This window comes from Ovis canadensis, chromosome 20 (genome assembly GCF_042477335.2).
Source record: "Ovis canadensis isolate MfBH-ARS-UI-01 breed Bighorn chromosome 20, ARS-UI_OviCan_v2, whole genome shotgun sequence".
Taxonomy (NCBI): Eukaryota; Metazoa; Chordata; class Mammalia; order Artiodactyla; family Bovidae; genus Ovis; species Ovis canadensis.
This window is the reverse complement of record NC_091264.1, coordinates 65,261,669-65,285,066: the sequence shown is the minus strand read 5'-3', so window position 1 is coordinate 65,285,066 and position 23,398 is coordinate 65,261,669. Positions and strand designations below refer to the sequence as shown.

The window sequence follows — 23,398 nt, the reverse complement described above, 5'->3', positions numbered from 1 at the left end:
TTGCATCTGGTGGCCAAAGTATTGGAGCTTCAGCTTCAACATCAGTCCTTCCAATATTCAGGGCTGATTTCCTTTAGGATTGACTGGTTTGATCTCTTTGCAGTCGAAGGGACTGTTGAGTCTTCTCCAACCCCACAGTTCAGAAGCATCAATTCTCTGACGCTGTCCTTTTTATGATCCAACTCTCACATCCATACGTAATTCTGCAGTTTTGAGACTGCTCCATCAAGCTGGGAAAGGCCGTCTGTGCCTCTGGGGACACCTCTGGACAAAAGCAGGGCTCGGTGCACAAGACAAGGATGGGGTCGTGACCGTGTCCACCACCAGCTCTGCTGCTCCAGGATTTATTTCACTTGCTTTGCTCAGTCGCTAATTTGTGTCCAACTCTGAGGCCCTGGGGACTGTAGCCCACCAGGCTCCTCTCTCCATGGGGTTTCCCAGCAAGAATCCTGGAGGGGTGGCCATTTCCTCCTCCAGGGGACCTTCCCGACCCAGGGATCACCCTTCATCTGCTGCACTGGCAGGCGGATTCCTCACCCGGGAAGCCCAAGGAGCACTGAGGGTGAGCCAAAGGCCAGAGGGACACTGACCCGAGGACGTTGGCTCGGAAGAGGAGGATAACTACTCCTCCCCGGGAGGGCGGAACATGCCACCTGCACCTGTGACCTCAGATAGCCAAGGAATGTTGCAAGTACAGGCAGAGCGGGCTGCCAGGACCGTCAGGCCCTCCTTCCGGGAGGCTGAGAGTGAGGAGTGGGACTACAGGGCTGGGCAGTGCAGGCGCTAAAGCAGATAGCCACCACTTTCCGGCGGTTTCTGAGGTTTGAACACAGAGAGAGGAAGGGAGGGGAGCCTGTGCCTGCTGCAGGAGGTGGGGGAAGGGAAGCGCTCTGTGCAGCTGAGTCCACAGGCCTCTGGAGGAAAGCGCCTCCTCCTTAGGGGACCTCAGTCACTGTCAGCTGACTAGACCAGGCCCCCCCACTTGCTGGCGGCCAGTCTGCCTTACGGAGGGTCGACTCATTTAATCCTCATCTCCTGTAAAAACTACCTTCACGGCAACATCTCGAAGGGTGTTAGACCAATTAACTGGTCCTCTGAGCCAGTCAAGGCGCCACACAAAATTGACTGTCACACTGGGCTACCTCGTTTTTCCGGTGGTCATGTATGGATGGGAGAGCTGGACATAAAGAAAGCTGAGCACCGAATAGTGATGCTTTTGAACTGTGGTGGTGGAAAAGACTCTTGAGAGTCCCTTGGACTGCAAGGAGATGTAACCAGTCCATCCTAAAGGAAATCAGTCCTGAATGTTCACTGGAAGGACTGATGCTGAAGCTGAAACTCCAATACTTTGGCCACCTGATGCAAAGATCTGACTCACTGGAAAAGACTGATTCTGGGAAAGATTGAAGGCAGGAGGGGAAAGGACAGAAGAAGATGAGATGCTTAGATGGCATCACTGACTCGATGGACGTGAGTTTAAGTAAGCTCTGGGAGTTGGTGATGGACAGGGAGGCCTGGCGTGCTGCAGTCCATGACCTTGCAAAGAGTCAGACACGACTGACCGACTGAAATGAACTGAACTGGGCTACTTCTTTCTCTCATGGAAACTGTGTGGAGTTGAAAAGCCAACTATAGAAATATCCCAACCAAAATGTCTATATATTTTAATGTGAAAAGACTGGATTGAGAAGATCTTCCATTTCTCAGGATTTGCTTTGCCTGGTACTCAGCATCTGAAAAAAGACTATTTTTCTCCATAAAAAATTCTGTAGTCCATGGCAGGACTGGCTCCGTAATCTGCAGGGCTGGTGCAAGATGAGAATGCAGGACCCTCTGCTCAAAAGCTGTAAAGACTCTGAAGACAATGATAGCAGAGCACGGAGCCGGGGGTCCTTCTCGGGGGCCCAGGGAGGCCCACCGGCCACCCCTCCTTGAAGCCAGAGCTGGTCACAGACAAGATCAACCGGGAGGACGGTAAGTGACGGCGAGCGTGGCTCGGTCACGTCTGAGTCTCTGAGACCCCAAGTCCGTGGGATTCTCCAGGCCGGAATCCTGGAGTGGGGAGCCAGTATCTCCAAGGGACCTTCCCAACCCAGGGACCGAAGCCCGGTCTCCCGAACTGCAGGCGACTCTTCCCGGCCTGAGTCACCAGGGAAGGACTATGACGAGGACAGGAATTCCGAGTTTATTGATGACAAACGCACGGGATATTATAAGGCAATTCTACTAAAATTTTAATAGGATCAAATTGAAAAATCCAGTTTGAGGAAACTGCCCAACATGTAGTGCAGTAGGTCCGGCTAAGAGAGAGACGGCAGAGGCCGAGCTGCGTGACAGGCTCTGTAACACCCGGGACCACGGCGTCCATCCTCACAGGTCCCTGCTGATGGCCTGATGGGGACAAAGGACAGATGCCTCGGACCCTGGCTGGACATACAGTTCCCTTCAGGCGACAGTGGGCACAGGCTGGGGGGAGGCGGGCGCTGACGCCACTGGACCCACTGCCCGCTCCCAACGGCAGCGTCTCTGTAGCCTGTCTCTCCTCATGGCTCAGGTGCTGACTTGGGCACAGCAGACAGTGGACTAGAGACAGGCTGCGAATGTGGGTCACACCACCAGGTTAGAGGGAGCCCAGCTCCTGATGACGCCACAGGGAGGCCAGTGGACCCCGCACCGCTCTCCACCTGAACCTCAGCATCAGCTGGGTGCGGGCCCCACGCCTCAGCAGGGAACACGGGCGGCTGCAGAAAGCTTCGTGCAGTGTAGTCACTCATTCGTGTCCGACTCTTTGCGATTCCATGGCCTATAGCATGCCAGGCCTCCCTGTCCATCACCAAATCCCAGAGTTACTCAAATTCATGTCCATTGAGTTGGTGATGGCACTCCAACCATCTCATCCTCTGCCGTCCGCTCCCCCTCCTGCCTTCAGTCTTTCCCAGCATCAGGGTCTTTTCCAATGAGTCAGCTCTCACAGGCGGTCTCGATCAGCCCTTTCTTGTGGCCCTTCACCAAGGTCACATGGGGTTTCAGCTCTTCGCAGAGATCGGGGAGAACGGTGAGGGGCACTGGGGGTCCCCACCACCTTGTCACGGTGAGCAGAAGCGGCCACAGAACAGGATGGCCCCGGTCTTGCCGTGCTGGATGAAGAAGAGGAAGGGGCGGTTGGCACAGAACCGGGGCAGGATCCTCAGGCATTTCAGCATGAAGCTGGCCATCGTGGCAGCCGCGGCCTCCGTGCCCTCCTCGGTGACCTCCACGAAGGACTTGTGCACGACCTTGGACAGGTACAGGTCTCGCTGGGACGACATCCCACTGAAGTCGGCTCGGGCCTCCTCGAAGGCGTCGGTCATGCCCAGATCTCGGAGGACACACTCCATGTCATAACTCTCCTCCAGCGTGAACCGGGGAAGAAACACCTCCACCTCCTCCTCGTCCATCGCATCGGGCTTTGTCCACGCGACGAATTTCTCGTAGGTCAGGGCCTTCTCCACCTGGAGGAGAAGGTAGAAGATCTCAGGGTCTGCAGCAGCCCTTCCCCGGGGACCCTCCGCTGTGACCCACACACCGCACCCTGTGGGCCCCACACGAGTTTCCGGAGCCAGGTGCCCGGCAGGGATCCAGACGAGACCTCGGGCTCTGGGGCCACGGCTGCCTGGTTACCGTGTACACATCAGTGCTTTCACTGGGCAGCAGGATGACCATGTTCAGCTCTTGGCCGACGTAGGGAAGCACCAGAATCTGGGTGCTTATTTCTTCAATGTAGGTCATTTTAAAGGTGGACTTCTTAAACATCATCTGCACAGGTTTCTCCACGTTCTATAAAGGAAATGGATAAACGTTAACTGAAACAAGACCCGTGGACACGCGGGACGAGTCATCAGAGCCGGCCCCTGCGCCCACACACTCTGTCTTGTCTCCAGACCCCCCTCAGCTCCACGTCGTCAGCTCGTCTGCGCGGCTCCAGCTCCCACCCCTGGTTCCCGGCGCTCAGGCCTCAGGCTGCTGTTCTCCTGCTGACCCAGGAGGGCTCCACTCGGACGTTCCCGGCAGGACCTCGCCCCCGGCTCCTGCTGTACTGACATCCTCATCTGGACACAAAGGAGCCTCCAGCTCGGCTCGCACACTGGCGGCTCGTGTCCCCTCCGCCTGCTCCATCTGTACGTTCCCACCTCTGCTCATGGTGACACCATTCATCCCGCCGTTAGACCCTGCCGGGTCCTGGGCGCCTGGCCTTCCTGCCCACAGCTGACCCATGAACAACCATGTGGGCTCTGGTTTTAAGACAACAGCGCTGCCCTGGGGGCTCAGGGGCAAATAACCCGCCTTCTAATGCAGGAGACACAGGCTCCAGCCCTGGTCTGGGAAGACCCCACAGCCCAGGGGCTTCTAAGCCTATGGGCCACAGCTACTGAGCCTGGGCTGAGAGCCCGGGAGCCGCAGCTCCTGCAGTCACGGGCACAGAGCCCAAGCTCCGCACCAGGAGAAGCACCAGCAGGAGAAGCCCGAGCCCCGAGCCCAGAGGGCCTCTGCCAGGGCAGCTGCAGGAAAGGCTGAGTGGCAAGGAGCCCCGCACAGCCGAGTAAATAGATACAAGGATCAGGAAACCACACGGCAATCTCACTTGTGCTTCCTACCCCTGCCACTCTCAGCCCAGCCACCGTCCTCAGGAAAACTTCCAAGCAACCTCCCGGGTCCTGCACACGGGCCCGAGGGGCTCTGGGGCATCAGAGCCACTGTGAGGGGCCACGGGCTCTGTGAGAGTCAGAGGAGGGACACGGGAACCAGGAACCCGGGCCGTGGAGACCGCTAGGGAGGCTCCTGGACGCCCTGCAGAGAAAGGCGTCTGTGTAGGTAGCGCCTGACTGGAGGGGTCAGACGGTAGGATCCAGGCCCATGAGCGTCACAGCCACGGTCTGGAGTTTGAACTGGATCTTGGGGGATCTAGCAGGCCCAGAGACCTGCGAGCTGCCCCCTGGGATGTGCGATACAAGACGGAACACCCGCCGCACGGACCACCCCTGATGATACCTCAGAGGAGGAGCAGGGGGAGAGGAAGCCAGGGTTTGCCCGGATCCACATCTGGGCCGCCAAGGCCACAAGAGGCTCAAGTTCCTGAAGGTCAGCCTCCTGGCACGATCCATAAACTAAGAGGACCCCAGGGACTGTTTCCAAAACCTCCTTCACTTTATGAAACATTCTTGCTCACCTTGCTGACTCTGAATGGCCTTTCCCTGGTGTTTTCTTTGGGAAACTGTTTTTCCCAGTTTCCTTTGAAGTAGATGGCATTCACGAGAACCAGACGTGTCGTGGGGTTAACCGAATTTGCAGGGAGCAAGTCTCTAATTTTACCTGCATGGAAGATTTTAAAGGACCAGTTAGCTAACAGGGTTTCCTGGTGGAGGTGCTGGGCAGGGTAGTTACTGGCCCGTCCCCTGGAGGAGTCAGTGCCCAGACCAGAGGGTTCACTGTCCCCCAGACAACCACGTGCAGCGAGTTGTCTGTTTACTCGATAAGTTGGGTCCCACTCTTTGCGACCCCGTGGACTGTAGCCCACCAGGCTCCTGCGTCCTGGGGTTCCCCAGGCAAGAGTACGGCAGCAGGTTGCCATTTCCTCCTCCAGGGGATCTTTCTGACCCAGGGATCCAACCCGCCTATCCTGCTCTGGCAGGTGATTCTTTGCCATCTGAGCCACCAGGGAAACACATGCAGGGAGCCTGGCCTGAAAGCAAAATCAGGGACAAAAACCTTCAAGTCTCTGCTCAGAAAGATACCATGAGTTGCATAAAACACATAGAATGAACAAATAATAAGGGCAGAATTATTCACAGGGACAGAAAAAGGAATGTTCTGTCTACAGCGTGAGGGGACCCTCCTGAAGGGGAGAGGTCGAAGCCAGTGTGGAGAGCACGGAAACGAATAAGCGCAGGTGGCCCAGGGCCTGCCCGCGTGTCCTGCAGTGATGCTCAGTGACCCACAGAGCACGCGGTCTGCTGGACAGGCAGGGAGGTGGCGCCACATCCAGAGTCTGCCTTCTGCCCTTTGTGAAAAGGCAGACTATAGGAACATTAACAGCAACAGCCAAAAGTGAAAGTGTGATTGCTCTGGAAGAGGTGCACCGAAGATTGATGAGGAGGGGGAAAGCTAGAGAAATTGGTTGCCGATTAAGTTTCAGAAGTGGATTTGAAAGTTCCAGGTCTTTAGAGAAAAAAGCCATTTTTGTTTACATTCGATGGTCTTGAGACGAACTGATGGAAAATAAGACCGATTCAAATACTGTGCAAACAGAAGTAGTGACACGTCCTCACCTTCTGTCTTTTCAGCTACCCAGGTGTTTATGTGCTTCCTGGACTCCTCCGAAGCGCTGACAAAGTCCAGCTCTTCCATCCCTGCTTGGTAGAACACTCGGCAGGCATCTTTGAAAGACTAGGAGAGACGGAATGACAGAATCACATGGCTACAGAAACACACAACGCCAACGGCTGACTGCTTCACCACGCATAACCTCAACACTGATCATTCGACGGTTACTTGTGTAATGCACAAACGAATGTGCACAATTAACCTTCAATCCATATTCTCAGTTTTCAGCTACACTGAATGAATAACTCAGTAAAATCACAGGTTTCCCAGGTGGCACAGTGGTAAGAATCAGCCTGCAAATGTTGGAGGAGCCTGGAAGGCTGCAGTTCATAGGGTCTCGAGGCTGAGCATGCATGCATGAAGGTGGAGGGAGATGGGTTGCTAGCAATAAACTGGTAGAACTAAAAAAAAAAAGGTGAGAATAGACTTGTAGGCAATAAAGCATGGAGCTAAGACGGATAAAAACAAGTAAATCAGGTTGTAAAAGAAATTTGTACCAGCCCGTACAAACCTACAAATATTTGACCTCATGCTGACTATATTCACTTTGTACCACCTGTTTTAAAACAGTTAATTTAGAGTATGAAACAAGTGTGAAAATAATGAAAAAAGTTATATAACAGAATAAGATCGTTATCCTAAACATACAAAGAACTCAGTTAAAAAAAAAAAAAAGACATAAAACCCATATTTGAAACTACACAAAGGACACATAAATAGGCAATTTTCAGAAAAGATACAAATGTTTGATCCACATGCAAAGCTGCTCAGTCTCATGAACAATCAGAATGTTAAAGGCTCAGGCCTGTAGCGCTGAGCAGAGGGTGGACGTGCCCACCCACTACCCTTCCTGAGGACGAGAGGAAGGGCTGCAGCCGTCAGGGTGGGAATGAGGCAGAATTCACTGATATCTGAGAGTCTCCTCTGTCCCTTCCTTCTAAAGTCCATCTGAGTAGCACACACAGGACAGAACCACACACACACGGTCCCTGCCGACTCGGCCCGGGCTGGGCCCCACCCCACACCCACCCAGGGGCTGGCGGCTGCGTCTCAGTACAGCCACCCCTGAGCATGCCGCCCACCACCTTGAGAAAGGGTGAGGCGGACACACACTGCTGCTGAGGCTGAAGCTCCATCCCTGTGCCCACGAGATAGGAAGAGCAAATCCATCAGAAAAGACTTTGATGCTGGGAAACATTGAAGGCAAAGGAGAAGGGGCCAACAGAGGATGAGGGGTTGGATGCACCACCAACTCAATGGACATGACTCTGGGCAAACTCTGGGACGTAGAGAGGACAGAGGAGCCTGGCCTGCTGCAGCCCACGGGCTCAGAAAGAGTCGGACATGACTCAGTGACTGAACAACAGCGGGCACACATGTACTGAGATGCAAAGACTTTCTCTGTGTACAGGGCACAAGCCCTTAAACTGGGCGTGGGGGCAGGGCGGGGGCGAGAGTGGGAGGACTCTGGCCTTGTTTGCCTTTTTATATCATAAGAACACACTCAGAGATGACTTGAGGTGGGTATGAAAAAAATTTTAAAACCATGAAAGCACTGTAATTAAATAAAACCAGAGAAAAAAAGACAAAAACTTAAAAAAAAATTCTGCATAGGAAAAGATAATCAAAATATTTACAGGTATTAAATAATTGAACGTCTCACAATGCACCAAAAACTTCCAACGTGTGAAAAACAACATCAGAAATATTCTATTCGATCACTCCCCTGTTTGGGCCAGCTCACCTGCAAGTGTGGTATGGTCTGTGTTAGTTCTCTGACAATCAACTCATCGAAGCTTCAGGAACACGTGAACAGGGCTGTTACAGGGCTCCTCTTACAGGCAACGACCGAACGGTTCCAGGAAGCGTGAGGTCGTGACTGGGGTCCCACATCCCGCCCACCGTGTGGGTCTCAGCCCACAAGGCCTCTCTGCACCACAAGGCCCGCCTCCCGTCTACACAGGACTTCGGTCTCTATCTGCTTCAGGCAATCGGGAGTATGACTTACCAAGAGGAAATCGTAAGGCTTCTGTCCAAAAAGCCTGTTGGCGGTTCTGAGCAAGTACTGTGTGCTGGTCCTATTAACTTCACTGAGAAGCTTCTGGAAACCTGGGTGGACATCTTCACCTCCGCCACTGCTCTTGCTTAGAGAAAGCGTCTGAAATCAAAAACAGATAAAACCCACCACTGCAGTACGCCCTGACTACAGGAAATGGACAGAACACTGAAGTCAGCCTAAGCACCGCACTGATCCTCACCGCAGCTTGAAACAAGACTCACGCAAATAACGGCGCAGTGGCTCTGGGAAGCCCCCTAGCCCGCCTCCCGCTCGGGCTCAGGCCGCGACGGCGGGCGAAGAAATGCCCCTGGGAAAGTCCAGGGCCCTGTGCTCGCAGTCTGCCTGCAGACAGGACTCGGACAGGCCTCCCGTTTCTGCACAAACAGGCCACGTCTTTGGGTCTGGACTGGCCTTGGAACGGACTCTGACCACTGGGACAAGAAGTGGCTCTTCTGGGCCGAGGCCTTTGTAAAGGCCTGGCAACTCCACGTTCCCTGTCTTGCCCCTGTTGCCAGGGTGCAGAAACGCCCAGCCATCACGCTGGGGCCTCGTAACAACGCGGCAGAGCGGACACATGGAGGAGAGTGCTTAGCGGATCGGGGCCGCTCCTACACCAGGAGGAGCCCAGCAGGCACCGTGCACCCAGGCCGCAGAGTCCCAGGCATGGTCCCGGTCACTCCCGGTCGTGGGTGGTCTGTTCGGGAGCCACAGAGAGAAGGTCCAGACAGCTGTCTGGCACCGATCCACAGTAACACATAGCTAAAGCCTGGGCACGGGCTTTGTACCCAGCAGCTGGCTGAGGCTGGAGGGCCGGGGGCACCACTGCTGGAGGAGAGGAGGTCGGGCGGGAGCCCTGGAGAGAGGCCTGTGCAGGGCGGGAAGGCCGGCCCTCCCCCTGGAGTTGGAATCTGCACACGAGGTGCCCAGAGAGAGGGCGGCCCCTTCAGAGCCTGGGACAGCGGGAGGGGAGACAGTGCCGAGCTCAAGAGGGGACTGTTCCCTTTTCAGCAGGACTTAAAGGAAATACGTGCGTCTCCCAGGTGGCGCACTGGGAAAGGATCCACCTGCCGGGGCAGGAGACAAGACTCGTGGGTTCCATCCCTGGGTCGGGAAGATCCCCTGGAGGAGGACATGGCAACCCACGCCAGTGTTCTTTCTGGAGAACCCCATGGACAGAGGAGCCTGGAGGGCTGCCGTCCACGGGGAAGCAAACAATCAGAGATGACTGAGCAGGAGCACCCGCGTATTTGCGTCCTGACACTTGCTGGGTGGAGGGGGCAAGTGTTTCTCACTCCCAGCCTCTCCAGCTGGCACAGGACCCTGAAAGTGATGGCCTTAGGGCAGAGGTCAAACTCAGAGCCCAGGCTCAAGGGTGTGATCAGGACTCTGTTACACCTGGAGGCCCTCTGGACCCCAGGACCTTGGGAAGGGTAAGGGCACCCCACATGCGGGAAGGCTGTGACCCCCAGGGGCCAGAGGTCAGTGCCCCACCATCACTGTGGCCCAGGAGCTGACGTCCACACCCTGTGTAGCCCGCCCGGGGCTGGCTCTGGGCGTCTCGGCAGGACGGGCCTCGGCCAGCAGGGCCTTGAGCAGCGGGTCCGAGCAGAGGCTCGATGAACGCTTGCTCGTTCAAGCCTGTCCTGCTGGAATCGGGTGCTGCGCTGTCAGGAGCCCCAGGCCACACGCCAGACAGACACTGGAGGGGGCGCCCAGGGAGGGGGACACAGGGGAGTAGGCCAGGCTGTGGAGCAAGACCTTTGGATTCGGATCGCGGACACCGGCTCACCGACCGAAGAAAGAGCATCAGCCGCCGCCCACAACCTGCTTCCCGAACGTACCTGGCACATCTGGGCTGCGGTGTTGCCCCTGGCCCCCATGAGGACCATGGCCAGGGCAGAGGAGAGGCTTAGGGGCGAGATAAACACATTTTTCGAGTTGTCCTCACCCAGCTTTTTCAGAAGGGTCAAGGCAAAGGTGCCGTTTGCTTCTGACAGCGCATCCATGGTGGCGAGGCTGAAAGGACGGATTTAAAATCAGTGTCACGCAAATTCAGGCCACAGGTCGACTGTGTCTCACTCTGCTCTTAACTGTTTTTAGCATTGATGCTTTGCTTCGAAGAGAAAACAGGTACACGCACAAAACTCGGTTTCCTCGGGGTTTCCCCTGCTGCCCCAGGCCCAGGCCCTGCTGACTCCACTGGGGACAAGGGCCTTGGGACGCACCCACGTCCACCTCCAGGGCCCGGCCTCGGAGGTCGGCAGCCCCGACACGGAGGGTGTTTGGTGCAGAACAGGACACTGTGGGGACGGGCGGAGGTATGTGAGGGTTCAGGGCCTCTCTGCCAGGTGAGAAGGGATGACAGCTGAGAGATCCCCAGTTCTTCAACAGAAAGCAGCATCAGTCCTAGATACCGACCTGGTAGAAACAAGCAGGTGAGCCCGAGGACAGGGCCCGAAGCCGCAGGACGTGCAGGCTGGCAGCCCCGCTCCGGGCCCTGCATCAGCTCCCTGATTTCTGCTCCCTGCATGAGGACGGGGACGCACCAGGTAATCTGCGCTCCTGATGGGTGCAGGGCAGCTCACCCCAGAACACTCCACTGCAGCACACTGATTGCTCTGAAGTAAAGCGACTTGAGAAACAGCTGGTGCAGAAAGCATATGCTGCCCTTCTTCTGTTCCCCCTGGAGCTGAAAATACATCTCCCCGTGGAAATACCCTCCTGTACCAGGAGGCAGAGAGACATCTTTACGGCCAAAGAGGGGAACGAAAGGCTGAAAAGGCCGTTCAAGAGACCAGCAAACCCTGTTACTTCACGACCTTGCTGCCCCAGGCAAACCCCTTGTCTCATCAAATCTTCACACACATAAAGCTGTCTGCCTGGTCACTTCCTGAGCCTTGTTTCTTCGAGGTTTGCACAAGATTCAGTGGGCTTGGTATTCTGCTATCGATTTGTCTGAGGTCCATTTAATTATTCGACCAGCCAGGAAGAACATAGAGGAGAGGAAACACTATCCCTACAGATTCTCTTCCATCTTTAGTATCCAGTTTCTTGCTCAGTAGCTGAGTCACGTCTGACTCTTTTGTGACTCCGTGGACTACAGCCTACCTGGCCCCTCTGTCCATGGATTTTCCAGGCAAGAAACTGGAGTGGGTTGCCATTTCCTCCTCCAGGGGATCTTTCCGACCCAGGGATGAACCCGAGGCTCCTGCCTGACAGAAGGATTCTTTCCACTGAGCCCGCAGGACAGGCCTTAGTATCCAATAGCTTAACACTAATACAGAGAAAAGCAGAAGGTCACTGGTCTTCAAAGGCCACATCGAGGCTGGTAATAGTTCTTTTTCTGCACTGACAACAGTTGCTGATGGTCATTAAAGGTGAGAGCATACCCACTCCCTGTAAAATCGCTAAACTGAAAAGGAAGGAATGAAGAGGTGAGGCCCAGAGGTTTGTTCAGGATACTCTGATGGCAGAAAGTACATGAATTGTGAGATAGGTGAACAGCCCACGCTGATGTAGGCCCCAAAATCAAACAGGAAGCGCCGCTTCGTGCACTGCCCAGGGCACTGACACAGAACACCAGAGGCAGCACCGAGCCCCCCAGGCAGGGACTCGGGAGTGTCCTGGTCCTCAGTGCTGGTGGGAATTGCTCTGATAGTTCAGGCCCTGCAGACTCAACTCGGGAACAAGGCTATCAGAAACAACACAAAATGAGCATAATTAGCAAACTCTGTGACGGCTGACCTGCAGAGCAGCCAGAATCAAGGAAGTAGTCCAACATGGGAAAGAATGGAGCAAAAGCAGCTCCCGAAAGAGCTGATTTAAAAAGCAGCTTAGTTCTGCTGGGCTCCAAGGAGCAGAGTGGGAGCTGAGCAGCAGGTCATGACTCTGCAGTCCACCCCTCATCCCTGTGGCAGCGCCCCCTCCCCAGATACGAGACAGAGAGAGAGAGGGGAGGACAGCAAACTAAAACCTCCTTTTTCAAATAGAAACTTGAACAGTTCGAGAACCATTCATTTCCAATAGGGACAAAGTAAGACCACAATTTCTTTTCACACTGTGCAAATGATGCTACAAAGTGGTGCCCCAGTGTTTCCAGTGTAATTAAGAATTGCTGTTTAGCCACTAAGTCCTGTCCGATTCTTTCATGACCCCGTGGGCTACAGCCTGCCAGGCTCCTCTGTCCATGGGACTCTCCAGGAAAGAATACTGCAGTGGGTTGCCACGACCTCCTCCAGGGGTCCTTCCTGACCCAGGGTTCAAACCCATGTCTTTTATGTCTCCTGCACTGGCGGGCGGGTTCTTCACCACTAACGCCACTAGGGAAGCCCCGGGGTGGATCGAGGGAGCCTTAATCCCCATAGAGTCTGGTTTACTGGAGACTTGGCTCCTGCGCTGTCCCCGCCTGGTCTCTGTGTGTGTGTGTGTGTGTGTGTGTTATCTAATGTGTAATCCGGACGGTTCTTTCTACTCTATAGGTTCACTGAGGGGGTTACGGCAACTGACGCCTGGCCCACAGTTGGTGTTCAATAAATGGTGAATAGAACTGCACACGCTTTTCCTTCTTCTCGTGTCCAGAAAGCGTGGTGGGCGAGGTGTGTGGGCTTCCCGGGGTCTGACAGCAAGCCCTTTGTGTATTTAGCGCGCTCTTAGTGCAAGCAGAAAACAACAGTGGCTCCATTTACGCTCGTTTCTCTCTACTGTATTGGCTGGAGTGATCAGGCCAGAAGCTGCGCTGCAATACAACACTTAGGACTGGAATTGGCCTCATGTGGTTCTAAATACTTAGTTTACATGGCCAGTATGACTGAAACCATGGCCTTTCTCTGGGGTGGTATAACGCTGAGGGTGCAGTTAGTCACCAATTGTGGGGAATCCTGGACACACCACCCCCAGAACACTGATAACCACAGCCCTTCCTGTTTATGGGGACCTCAATCCAAGGGATACTTTTCACACGCCCTCTCTGTCTCAGCCTTAAAGCACACCAGCGGGGAGGCACACAGTCTGGCCAGTCCCAGCAGAACCCGGCCTCCCCCAGCAGCTCAGTATTCCTGGCAGCATGTGAACGTTCATCTCCCATACTTTTTTTTCCCCTCAAACTAGAACTTTAGGGGGGGTGGGCGGAGAGAGAAGGGAAGAAAGTAACTCAGGTTGTTGGGACCTGACCTGAGCCATTACAGGCTCGACAGGCCACACTAGGCCTAAGCTTCAGGTTCTTGTGAGCATGAGTCACAATTCTGGGAAGCCCCACAAGGCCCCCGATGACGCGAAGGTCCCCGATGACACCAAGGTCCCCAGTGACACCAAGGTCCCCAGTGACACCAAGGTCCCCCCCGATGACGCGAAGGTTAAGTCAGTCAACACGATGACCCAAGGTTGAGTCAGTCACCACACGCCAACTACACTATTGCTGAGACAAAAGACCGCCTGCATATAAGCAGCTGTGATTTAGAGCTCGGGGCCCTCGTCAAGATTCCACTGTGCTGGATGAGACTTGGGCCCTAACTCGAGCTAGCAATAAACCCCTTTATGCTTTTGCATTGCTGTGGACGTCTTACTCTCTCAGTTTTGGGGACTCAGACACTGGGCATAACAAGGTGCCAACTTATCGAGCACCCAGGTGCGACTAAAGTTTCTCCCAGGCCCTCTTGGCCCTGAAGATGCCCACTCTCGGAATACTGCACCTGCAGCGTGTCTAGCGAAAACAAAATCAGCCGTAACAAGCTCTGAAACGGTCCTCACGATCATCCTCGCAGGCCTGAGGGACCCTGAGCGCAGGCCGCGCGGTGGGCAGGAGACAGCTGGGCCCCGGGTCCGCCTGGGCACTCTGGCCGGCTCCTATCCGCCCTCCGGCCTCCGCCCCGACCCCGGGTCCGCAACGCCCGGCGCTCGCACAGGGTACCTGGGCGCGCGGGGCCCGGGAAGGCTGGGTGCCGCCCCCTGCGGGTCCTCCGGTCCCCGGTCCCGGCCGGCGGCGCCGCCACACTGACCGGGTCGCCACGTCCGCCGCGGCCGCCGGACTCGAAAGGAAACCTAGCCCTGCACGCGCCTCCGCCGCCGCCCGCCGCCCGCCGCCCGCCTCGCGCGCAGGCCCGTTCCGCGGCCCCTACCTCCCCACAGGTCCTCGAGCGCGGTCGGAGCGGGCGGGGCGCGACAGAGTCGCCGGGCCAAAACACCGGGCCGGGCCGGGCCGGGCCGGACCGGAGGGCGAGGGCCGAGCGTCAAGGGCGAACCCGAGCGGGAGGGGCGGGGAGGGGCGAGGAGGGGCGGGGAGGGGCGAGGAGGGGCGAGGAGGGGCGGGCCCGGGGGCGGGGCCTAGAGGGAGGGGCGGGGCAGAGCGGGGGGCGGGGCGGGCAGGACAGGAAGGCGTGAACGCGTGGAATGGGCGGGGCCGAGAGGGAGGGCGGGGCGGTCAGGACCCGAGGGCCGGATCCAGCGGGAGGCGCCGGGCCGAGCAGGAAGGGCGGGCCTGGCCGGAAGGGACCGAACTGGACCGGAGAGCCCTGCCGCACGGCTGGGCGGGGCCGAACAGCAGGGGCGAGCCAGGCGCCAGGTGAGCCGCGAGTCCGGTCCGGCCGCAGTGCGGGGACCGCTACCCGGGGCCGCAGGAGGAGCGAAGGCCCGGCCCTAGGAGGCCTTCAGCGGGCGAGCCCGGGTCTTCGCGGGGCGCACGGGCTGATACTTGGTCCTGAGAGGCGCCGCCCGGGCACGTGGGCTTGAGTCTCTGCGCGAAGCCAGGCGCACTCCTCCCGGTGCACAGAGGCCCCTGTGAACCAAGCACGGTGGGACCCTGGCCTGCCCGCCCAGCGCAGCCTTGGAGGGCGGACAGGGCGCCGGTGACCGCAGTGGGGAAATTAGCGACCTCGTCTGAAACATGACAGGCTCAGTTTGGAAACCTGGGAGAGCTGGGGGCGTCCCTGGTGGCTCAGAGAGTAAAGAATCTATGCCCGCAGCATAGAAGACCCAGGTGGATCCCTGGGTGGGGAAGACCCGCTGGAGAAGGAAAAGGCAGCCCACTGGAGTATCCTTGCCTGGAGAATCCCATGGACAGAGGAGCCTGGCACCATTGCAAAGACTCGGACTTAATACGCACACACAGGACTGTTCAGGTCTGAGTGTAGGCTGTCAGCCCAGTTTGGTGATGGATACACTGTTAATTCTCCCTATTGTTTCTATGTCTCTTCTTTTAATGACCGCACATTGAAATCAAACCAGATGACCCTCTATTAAATATTGGAATTGTGTATTGTGTATGACAAGTGTTTCTTTTGTTGATGAATCCTTCCAATCTAAAACGAAAGGAAAACTTGCAGGGAAACAGTTGGTGTCTCGTGTTTAGAGAATTCGCTTCAAATGTGCAGATGATGCCCACAAAGTGACCCCGCCCAATTCATCCCTGGTGCTAACCCTGACAGAACCCCTGATCCTCAGAAAGAAAAGGACATGTTCTTTCCCCACTTGTCCCCAGGTAGGGGGCTGCTTTCATCTCCTTCCATTTCAAAGGACTCAGCACTCCCTGGAAAGTACAAGTAAACAGAGCCTGTTAGGCATGCGTCAGGCAGTCTGAATTTCCAGCCAGTGATCTGGAACCACGAACAAAGGAGGCTGACCGAGGGTCTAAACACAGCTTTGTCATTTGTGAATTGGGGATTGTTACACGTCAGTGTTTTCATTCGCTGTGCTTTCTTTTTGAAAATAACCTTTCTTTCAAATGTTGGAAATAATACATTGGCAAAGATACATTTAAAAAGCACGTCACAACCCATATCCGGGTCACTTAACACAAGTCAGTTTTGACACACACAGCAACTCACCCAAGACCAGACCGCAGAGCAGCCACTTAAACGTCCCCCTGGGTCAGTCAGCATTCTGTCCTGCTGAGGCTTCAGCTCCAACACAGAAGGAGAGGGTGCTCACCTCCTCACCGCAGGTTCTACCGGGACATTTGCACCACTAATAGGATTGTTTCTAAGTGAATTTTCCAGCATTGCCTGAACTGACTGACTCATGAAACGCCAGAGAATGTTTGCCTGAGTCCCTGGTGGAGATGCAAGCAGATTTGGTAAGGCTGTCTGAAAATAGTGCACTGGGGGCTTAGATGTATAACAAAAAAAGACACCCTAATGGGTGAGACCAGCGATGATTATGTCAATTGCTTACTGATTCACGCTAATTAAGTGGATATTTACTAAACATCTGTAATGCAAAGCTCTAGACTAGTCCAGGGGTGGAACTTCTGGCCTCCAATGGAGAACATGAAATAAGTTCCAGGATATAAGCTCCAGGCAGCTATCTATATCTGCCTGGCTTCCTTAGAGACAGCGACCCCTGGGATGTTTCCCACAAACAACAGAAGTAATCCAGATGACACAGAGCATATCTGGTTAGCAACCCACAGTATTTACAAGCTTTTCAGATCTGATGGCCCAGCAGTACTTGCAGAGAAACTGCAGCAGCCCCGCCCAGAGATTCAGGCGTGAAACGTGCTCAAGGCCTGGTCCTTCTGAAAGACAGACCAGGTGGGCAGCAGACAGCACACTATGAGGCCGTGGACACAGAGCGGGATCCCTCATATGGACAGAATGCCTGAAACCTTGCCTTTTGCCAGTGTGTGTGTGCTCACTTAGTCATAGCCAACCATTTGCAAGCCCGTGGCCATGCACTGTAGCCCGCCAGGCTCCTCTACCCGTGGGATTTGCCAGGCGAGAATATTGCAGTGGGCTGCCACTTCCTTCTCAGGGGGTCTTCCCTCTGCCGGGTCCCCACAAGGCCCCGTGTATCCTTGCACATACTCCTGAGGAACCCCTGGGAGATGTTCAGTTATGAAGCAGACCAGGTCTCCCCATTTCCCAGCTGATAGCTGAGAAATATTTGAGAAGCTGAACTGGAGCCAGACAGGCTGGAATCCGGGAGGAAATGGGCTGTGAGGCGAGGAATTTCCACCTACAGCAGCTGCTCCATGCCAGCCGGGCCTCGGGTCCTGATGGTCAGCAAGTGCCCCTGAACCCTGGCCCAGCTCAGGGCGCCTGCCCTCCGCTCCCCAGCCCTCAGGGACCCTCGGACACGGGATGTGGGGCCCAAGCCCTGTGCTTTTCTTTAAATTTTTCAGTTCAATTTTTACCAGAAACAGGATTTGAAGGCTCCCTCCTTCCTTCCCTCAACAGCCATCAGTGGACACCGAGCCTGACATTGGAAACCAGGTCCCGAGGGACACAGGAGAGGAAAGGACTAAAGACAGGTGTTCAGGAGAGGACCGTCAGGGTGACGGGGTGCAGCCAGGGCGAGCACTGAGGCCGTGGGAGAGGCAGGGGAGGTCAGAGGGGGTCAGGCAGGCCGGCGGGGTGGCCCCGGCCCTCCTGAAACCGGACATGGCACGGCCATCAGCCCCCAGCCCACCTGTGGCTGTCTTTCCTTGGTAACGAGACCCTCACTTACACCACGGCTGGCCTCAGGCCCTGAGGGGGCCCTGTGTCCTCCCGGCCCAATCCAGCCCCCCACAGCCACCACCAAGCCTTGCCTCCTGTCCCCTTAAAGCTCTCCAGCCAGGCTAGCCCTGACCCCACGTCTATTCTGGCCCGCATTCTCCCTGCTGCCGCTCGGAGCCTGAGAACAGGAGTGTCCCCACTCCCCACCTCCCTCCACTGCGGAAGGCGGAGGCGCCCTGCTCTTGCCTGGCCCCGCCCCGGGCTCAAACACACTTGGCCAACACGGCTCATCCTCCTGCCAGACCTGAGAGCCCCTTCAGCCCCTCCGAGGCGCTGGGACCTCTGAAAGATCCACTTACCCGGTTCCCCATCCTTCAACCAGGCAGTCACCCTTCTGCCTCCAGGTGGCAGGGCAGCGGGTTCTGGGTCCCCACCTTCTAGAGGGGCCCTGAGCCTGTCCGCTCCGCTTCAGCTCTCTCTCGCGGGAGGGGCTCACCTGCCTCCTCAGCTCCAGACTCTAACAGATCCCAGCAAGGAGTGGCCTCAGGTCCAGGAGGCCCTGCCAACAGAGCCCGAAGGGCGGGGCCTCCTCCAACCCTGCCCCACCCACAACTTGAGGTTCTGCCCATTGCCCTGGGAGCTCTGGTTCTGGTTCTGGCCTCCACGGATGCAGAGGGTGGAGGTGCGGGTCAGGGGGGTGGGGTGTGGAGGGTGAGGGTGGGGGCTGGTATCGGTCGCGGGGTGGGTGAGGGGCGGGAGTGGGGGTCAGTGTGGGCCGACCCAGGCCTCCAGGAAGCAGAGTTTTTTCAAAGTCTTTATATGGTGATCTGACTTTCAGCTCTAGAGAAGAAACAGAGTTGGTCCTGGCAAGCGCACCGCAGCAGGTCTGGGTCACCCGTCAGAGCACCATCTCCCACCACCAGCACGGTCAGTCCCCCTTGGCCTCCTAACTCTCAGCCCAGTGAGCCCTGTCTGGGTACTGTTAGCAAAAGACCATGCCTGCCTCTCTGCCTTCAGGCACTTAGATGCCATTTCTCAGTAGCCTACAAAGAGCAGTGCTGAGCATGGCCCTGTTCTGCAAAGATTCCCTGACCTTGGAAGGCCTTTCTCCCTCTAAACTTGTTTCTTCTGTAACTTTAAAAAACCTTTCTTTAAAGTATTTTCTTCCTTTACTTTGAAGGCCTTTCTCCCTGTAAACTTGTTTCCCCCATGAGTGCTCCGTCCTTGCATAATGAAGATTGTCAACTCAAATAGCAGGGACATCTGAGCCTCTCCCACGAGCGTGGCACTGGGCTGGGAGATGGGACCTGAGGTGCCTCACAGGTGATGAGAACACCAGAAGTGCTCAGAGGTACCTCCTAGATGTTATGAGAAAACATCTAGATGGTGGCAGCCACACACAAATTCCCCAAGAAAGTCCCCGGCAGACACTTCACTCTGGACGGACTTTATGGAGGAGCTTCCGTGTTCTGTATGGTTCCCGCTAGGTGACCGGCCTTGCTGCTGCTGCTAAGTCGCTTCAGTCATGTCCAACTCTGCGACCTCATATTCGGCAGCCCACCAGGCTCCGCTTTCCCTGGGATTCTTGAGGTAAGACTACTGGAGTGGGTTGCCATTTCCTTCTCCACTAGGTGACCGGCCTTAGGACAGCCTCATTCTCCTTGACTTGATTTTGTGTCCATACCATCAACCGCAGTGTCTAGACAGATTTCTAAAGGGAAGGTGAGGCTTCAAGGGGGGTGCGATTATGCACAAATGATAAAGCTCTTCAGCCAGACGCAGAGGGAAACAGCATTTTAGATCCAGGTCTTCCCGGGGATGTCAGAGATCAGGTCCTCTGAGAATGACCTGGGAGGTCCTAGGAGGTGGTTGGGGGCGGGGGGCACAAGGAACCCAGAGAAGGGCGCTCGGTGGTTCTGGGTTCCAGATATCAAGTGCTGGGCAGTTGGCTCCCCTGCTCCCTACAGCCCGGTCCTCAAGTGTTTTAGCTTCTGTAAAGAAACAGGAGGTGGCCGGGAGGAGGGACCCTGAGCCAGGAAGGTGTCCTACTATTTGGCAACACTGAAAGAGCAGGCTGATGGTTAAAATGAATGTTGATTAACCAGGAGATTCCTGGATCATGAGGCTGACCCAGCACCACCCCCAGGGAGGTCAAGACCCTGAAATGGCCCCAGGAGCTGAGATGAAGGATGTGTGAGTCACAGAGGCACCCTTGGGGTCTGCAGCCCAGTCAGAGAGCCGGGACCCCTCCTCCCGCTCACTAATCTCACCCCACCGCCACCCTGCATGTCACATGGCAGAAAAGCTGGACTTCAAGTATGGCTGTACAGAGGGTTTTTTCCAGACCAAGGAATTTTATGAAAGCTACACAGATTGAAAGCTTCAGTTTCACAAAGAGGTTTCTCTCTAAAAGCCCTGTTCAGTCCTAATGTGGATTTATGACACAGAGGGGAGGACCAGGTTGGACCTAAAGAGACACTCAAGAAGAAGTCAAATGATAGGGGTAAAATTCCATGAGACTCAGAAATGATGCAATCGCAGTGTGTCTCAGAAAGGGGTAAGAGGTCCTGGGTGGGGCGGCGAGGGTGGCGGTGACCTGCCCAGGAACGGAGAGCTGGGAAGGGAGGACCCAGGGTGGTCCCCCTACAGGACAGCGGGAACAGGGAGTCAGGGGGACGCACAGGCTGGGGTACAAGGGGTGGGCGTATGGGAGTGACGCCAAGGAGGGGGGCCGCAGAAACAAGAAGGGAGGCAGACATAATTCAGAAGCAATATTCAAATTCAAAATCAGAGTTTCAGACGTGTATCTCTCAGCCCGCGTTTAAGACATGTGCCAGCGTTGCTCGTATTTCCTTTCCATGCATGTCTGAACCTGACTTCCTGACAGCAGTTACACCTATTAGCTCCACAGAGTTGGTGGGCAGTTTCCAGAAGACAGTGCGTGTCACGTTTGTTAACTTCAGTGAGAAGTGATGGGAAGCTTGGTACACATCTGTCTCCACCACTGTTGACGGGAAATACCACCACTGACTTTGCACGTCACCCACTAGGCCCCCAAAGGGAAACCTCCACACACATCGCTGTGCTGGAGATGTGGTGGGTTCTGACGTGAAAGGGGCCCGATTACGTGTCCAGCCAGCATTGCTCACAGGCAGCACCGCTGACAAGTGGGGTCAGATGACCATTCCTGACGTGGTTCCTGTGCCCCTCCACTAGAGGCCAGCTGCACCTCCCTCCATTAGGACAACAGAAATGCCTCCGGGCGTGCCACCTGTCTTCAAGGGGGACAGTGCCCACCAGCTGATAATGATGTCACAGACTCATTCAGCTCAGGAGGGCACAAACCACGATAACCGGAGGAAGACAGGAAAAGTCTCTTTGGGCTGAATCTAACCTGGCCTGGGGAATACAGGGAAGGGCATATACAGAAACGAAAGTGAAAATGCTTCACCAGCAATTTCACAGAATTTTCCAGACCCAGCGGAGACTTTGTCACGATGAGAGTTTAGGTGATTCCTGTATCCCCCACCAGCCCGACCCCCACCCCGGCCAGAGATTACCTGCTCCATGAGCAGAACCAGGACCCTGGGGAAGCCCAGTTCGGATCCCTGGATGCATCTCAGGTGAACGTGCACATACCCTGGCGCTGAGTGCTGTTGTGATCACATTACATGTGAATTACATACATGATATGGAGCGTATGTTAATGCCCTGCATACGGCGAGGTTTCAGGACACATTCACCCTGAGTTTGTGGTGATCGGTTATCGGAAACCAAGACACCTGGTTACTCACCTGTTTACTCACAAGCAGTCAGTCCTGGCTGCCCGGGCTCATAACCGGTGACTCTAGGCAACAGGCCCCAGTGGGTGAGAGCCCCTTTCCCTCAGCACCCGCCGCCAACGCTTCTCTGAGCCGGAACCACGCACACTCAGCTCTCAGAGCCCAGAGCGGCACGCCGGGGGCAGGGCAGGCGTGACCCAGCTCTAAGCAGGGGGAGACGTGGCTGAGGAATCAGGTGAGTCTGAGCCGAGAACCGCAGAGAGCCCCCGACTGCTGCTGGCCCGCCTTCAGGTTGCTGTCTGCACCACCATCCAGAACAGAGTTCCGCAGAAAAACAGTGCGGTTCTCGGCGAAGAAGAGCCACATTTAAATCACCATGTCCTGAATTGGTTTGCCAGAAGTTTTACCTTCATTTTCCATTCGAAGGATTCCTTAACAAAAGAAACCCCTTGTTCAGTTCATTTCAGCCACTCAGTCACGTCCGAGTCTTTGTGACCCCATGGAGTGCAGCACGCCAGGCCTCCCTGTCCATCACCAATTCTCGGAGCCTGGTCAAACTCATCGAGTCGGTGATGCCATGCAACCATCTCATCCTCTGTCACCCCCTTCTCCTCCAGCCCTCAGTCTTTCCCAGCATCAGTGTCTTGTCCAATGAGTCAGGTGTTTGCATCTGGTGGCCAAAATATTGGAGCTTCAGCTTCAACATCAGTCCTTCCAATATTCAGACTGATGTCCTTTAGGGTTGACTGGTTTGATCTCTTTGTAGTCGAAGGGACTGTCGAGAGTCTTCTCCAACACCAAGTTCAAAAGCATCAATTCTTTGACACTCAGTCCTTTTTATGATCCAACTCTCACATCCATATATGATTCTGCAGTTTTGAGACTGCTCCATCAAGCCATGGAAGGGCTGTCTGTGCCTCTGAGGGCACCTCTGGACAAAAGCAGGGCTGGGTGCATAAGACAAGGATGGGGTCGTGACCGTGTCCACCACCAGCTCTGCTGCTCCAGGATTTATTTCACTTGCTTTGCTCAGTCGCTAATTTGTGTCCAACTCTGAGGCCCTGGGAACTGTAGCCCACCAGGCTCCTCTCTCCACGGGGTTTCCCAGCAAGAATCCTGGAGGGGTGGCCATTTCCTCCTCCAGGGGACCTTCCCGACCCAGGGATCACCCTTCATCTGCTGCACTGGCAGGCGGATTCCTCACCCGGGAAGCCCAAGGAGCACTGAGGGTGAGCCAAAGGCCAGAGGGACACTGACCCGAGGACGCTGGCTCGGAAGAGGAGGATAACTATTCCTTCCCGGGAGGGCAGGACATGCCACCTGCACCTGTGACCTCAGATAGCCAAGGAATGTTGCAAGTACAGGCAGAGCGGGCTGCCAGGACCGTAGGGCCTCCTTCCAGGAGGCTGAGAGTGAGGAGTGGGACTACAGGGCTGGGCAGTGCAGGCGCTAAAGCAGACAGCCACCACTTTCTGGCGGTTTCTGAGGTTTGAACACAGAGAGAGAGGAAGGGAGGGGAGCCTGTGCCTGCTGCAGGAGGTGGGGGAAGGGAAGCGCTCTGTGCAGCTGAGTCCACAGGCCTCTGGAGGAAAGCGCCTCCTCCTTAGGGGACCTCAGTCACTGTCAGCTGACTAGACCAGGCCCCCCCACTTGCTGGCGGCCAGTCTGCCTTACGGAGGGTCGACTCATTTAATCCTCGTCTCCTGTAAAAACTACCTTCACGGCAACATCTCGAAGGGTGTTAGACCAATTAACTGGTCCTCTGAGCC

General features: G+C 55.8%; 1 protein-coding gene and 2 long non-coding RNA genes across 6 annotated transcripts in view; 2 read left to right on the top strand and 1 right to left on the bottom strand.

Moving 5' to 3' along the window:
• The window catches only part of LOC138425522 (uncharacterized), a 39,131-nt gene extending 31,179 nt beyond the window's left edge, over positions 1-7,952 (top strand). The window contains exon 6 of the long non-coding RNA XR_011251242.1: positions 6,321-7,952. This is a non-coding gene — a long non-coding RNA (uncharacterized lncRNA). The remainder of the gene's footprint in view (positions 1-6,320) is intronic.
• Positions 2,211-18,428, bottom strand: LOC138425519 (serpin B6-like). 4 transcript variants are annotated; one of them, XM_069563494.1, is made up of 7 exons: positions 18,207-18,428; positions 10,261-10,435; positions 8,369-8,518; positions 6,306-6,423; positions 5,207-5,349; positions 3,661-3,816; positions 2,211-3,491 (listed from the first exon to the last, which is right to left on the bottom strand). In XM_069563494.1, the coding sequence occupies exons 2-7, from the start codon at positions 10,423-10,425 to the stop codon at positions 3,087-3,089; spliced, it is 1,137 nt and encodes a 378-aa protein (XP_069419595.1). In that variant the 5' UTR covers positions 10,426-10,435; positions 18,207-18,428; the 3' UTR covers positions 2,211-3,086. The 4 variants fall into 4 exon arrangements, with proteins under 4 accessions (XP_069419595.1, XP_069419593.1, XP_069419594.1 ...); XM_069563492.1 differs by having other exon boundaries at positions 3,571-3,816; positions 18,207-18,386; XM_069563493.1 differs by lacking the exon at positions 18,207-18,428 and adding an exon at positions 14,533-14,682.
• LOC138425523 (uncharacterized) lies at positions 14,822-15,666 on the top strand. The gene is made up of 2 exons (XR_011251243.1): positions 14,822-14,975; positions 15,376-15,666. It is a non-coding gene; the product is annotated as an uncharacterized lncRNA (long non-coding RNA).
• Positions 18,429-23,398: the final 4,970 nt, after the last annotated feature.

Excerpts from the sequence above, each read along its gene's own strand:
- LOC138425519 (XM_069563492.1), bottom strand. The coding sequence starts at position 10,425 with ATGGATGCGCTGTCAGAAGCAAACGGCACCTTTGCCTTGACCCTTCTG. Across the intron at positions 8,519-10,260 it reads CCGCAGCCCAGATGTGCCAG|ACGCTTTCTCTAAGCAAGAG; the intron begins GTACGTTCGGGA and ends TTTTGATTTCAG. Across the intron at positions 3,492-3,570 it reads ACTCGTGTGGGGCCCACAGG|GTGGAGAAGGCCCTGACCTA; the intron begins GTGCGGTGTGTG and ends CTTCTCCTCCAG.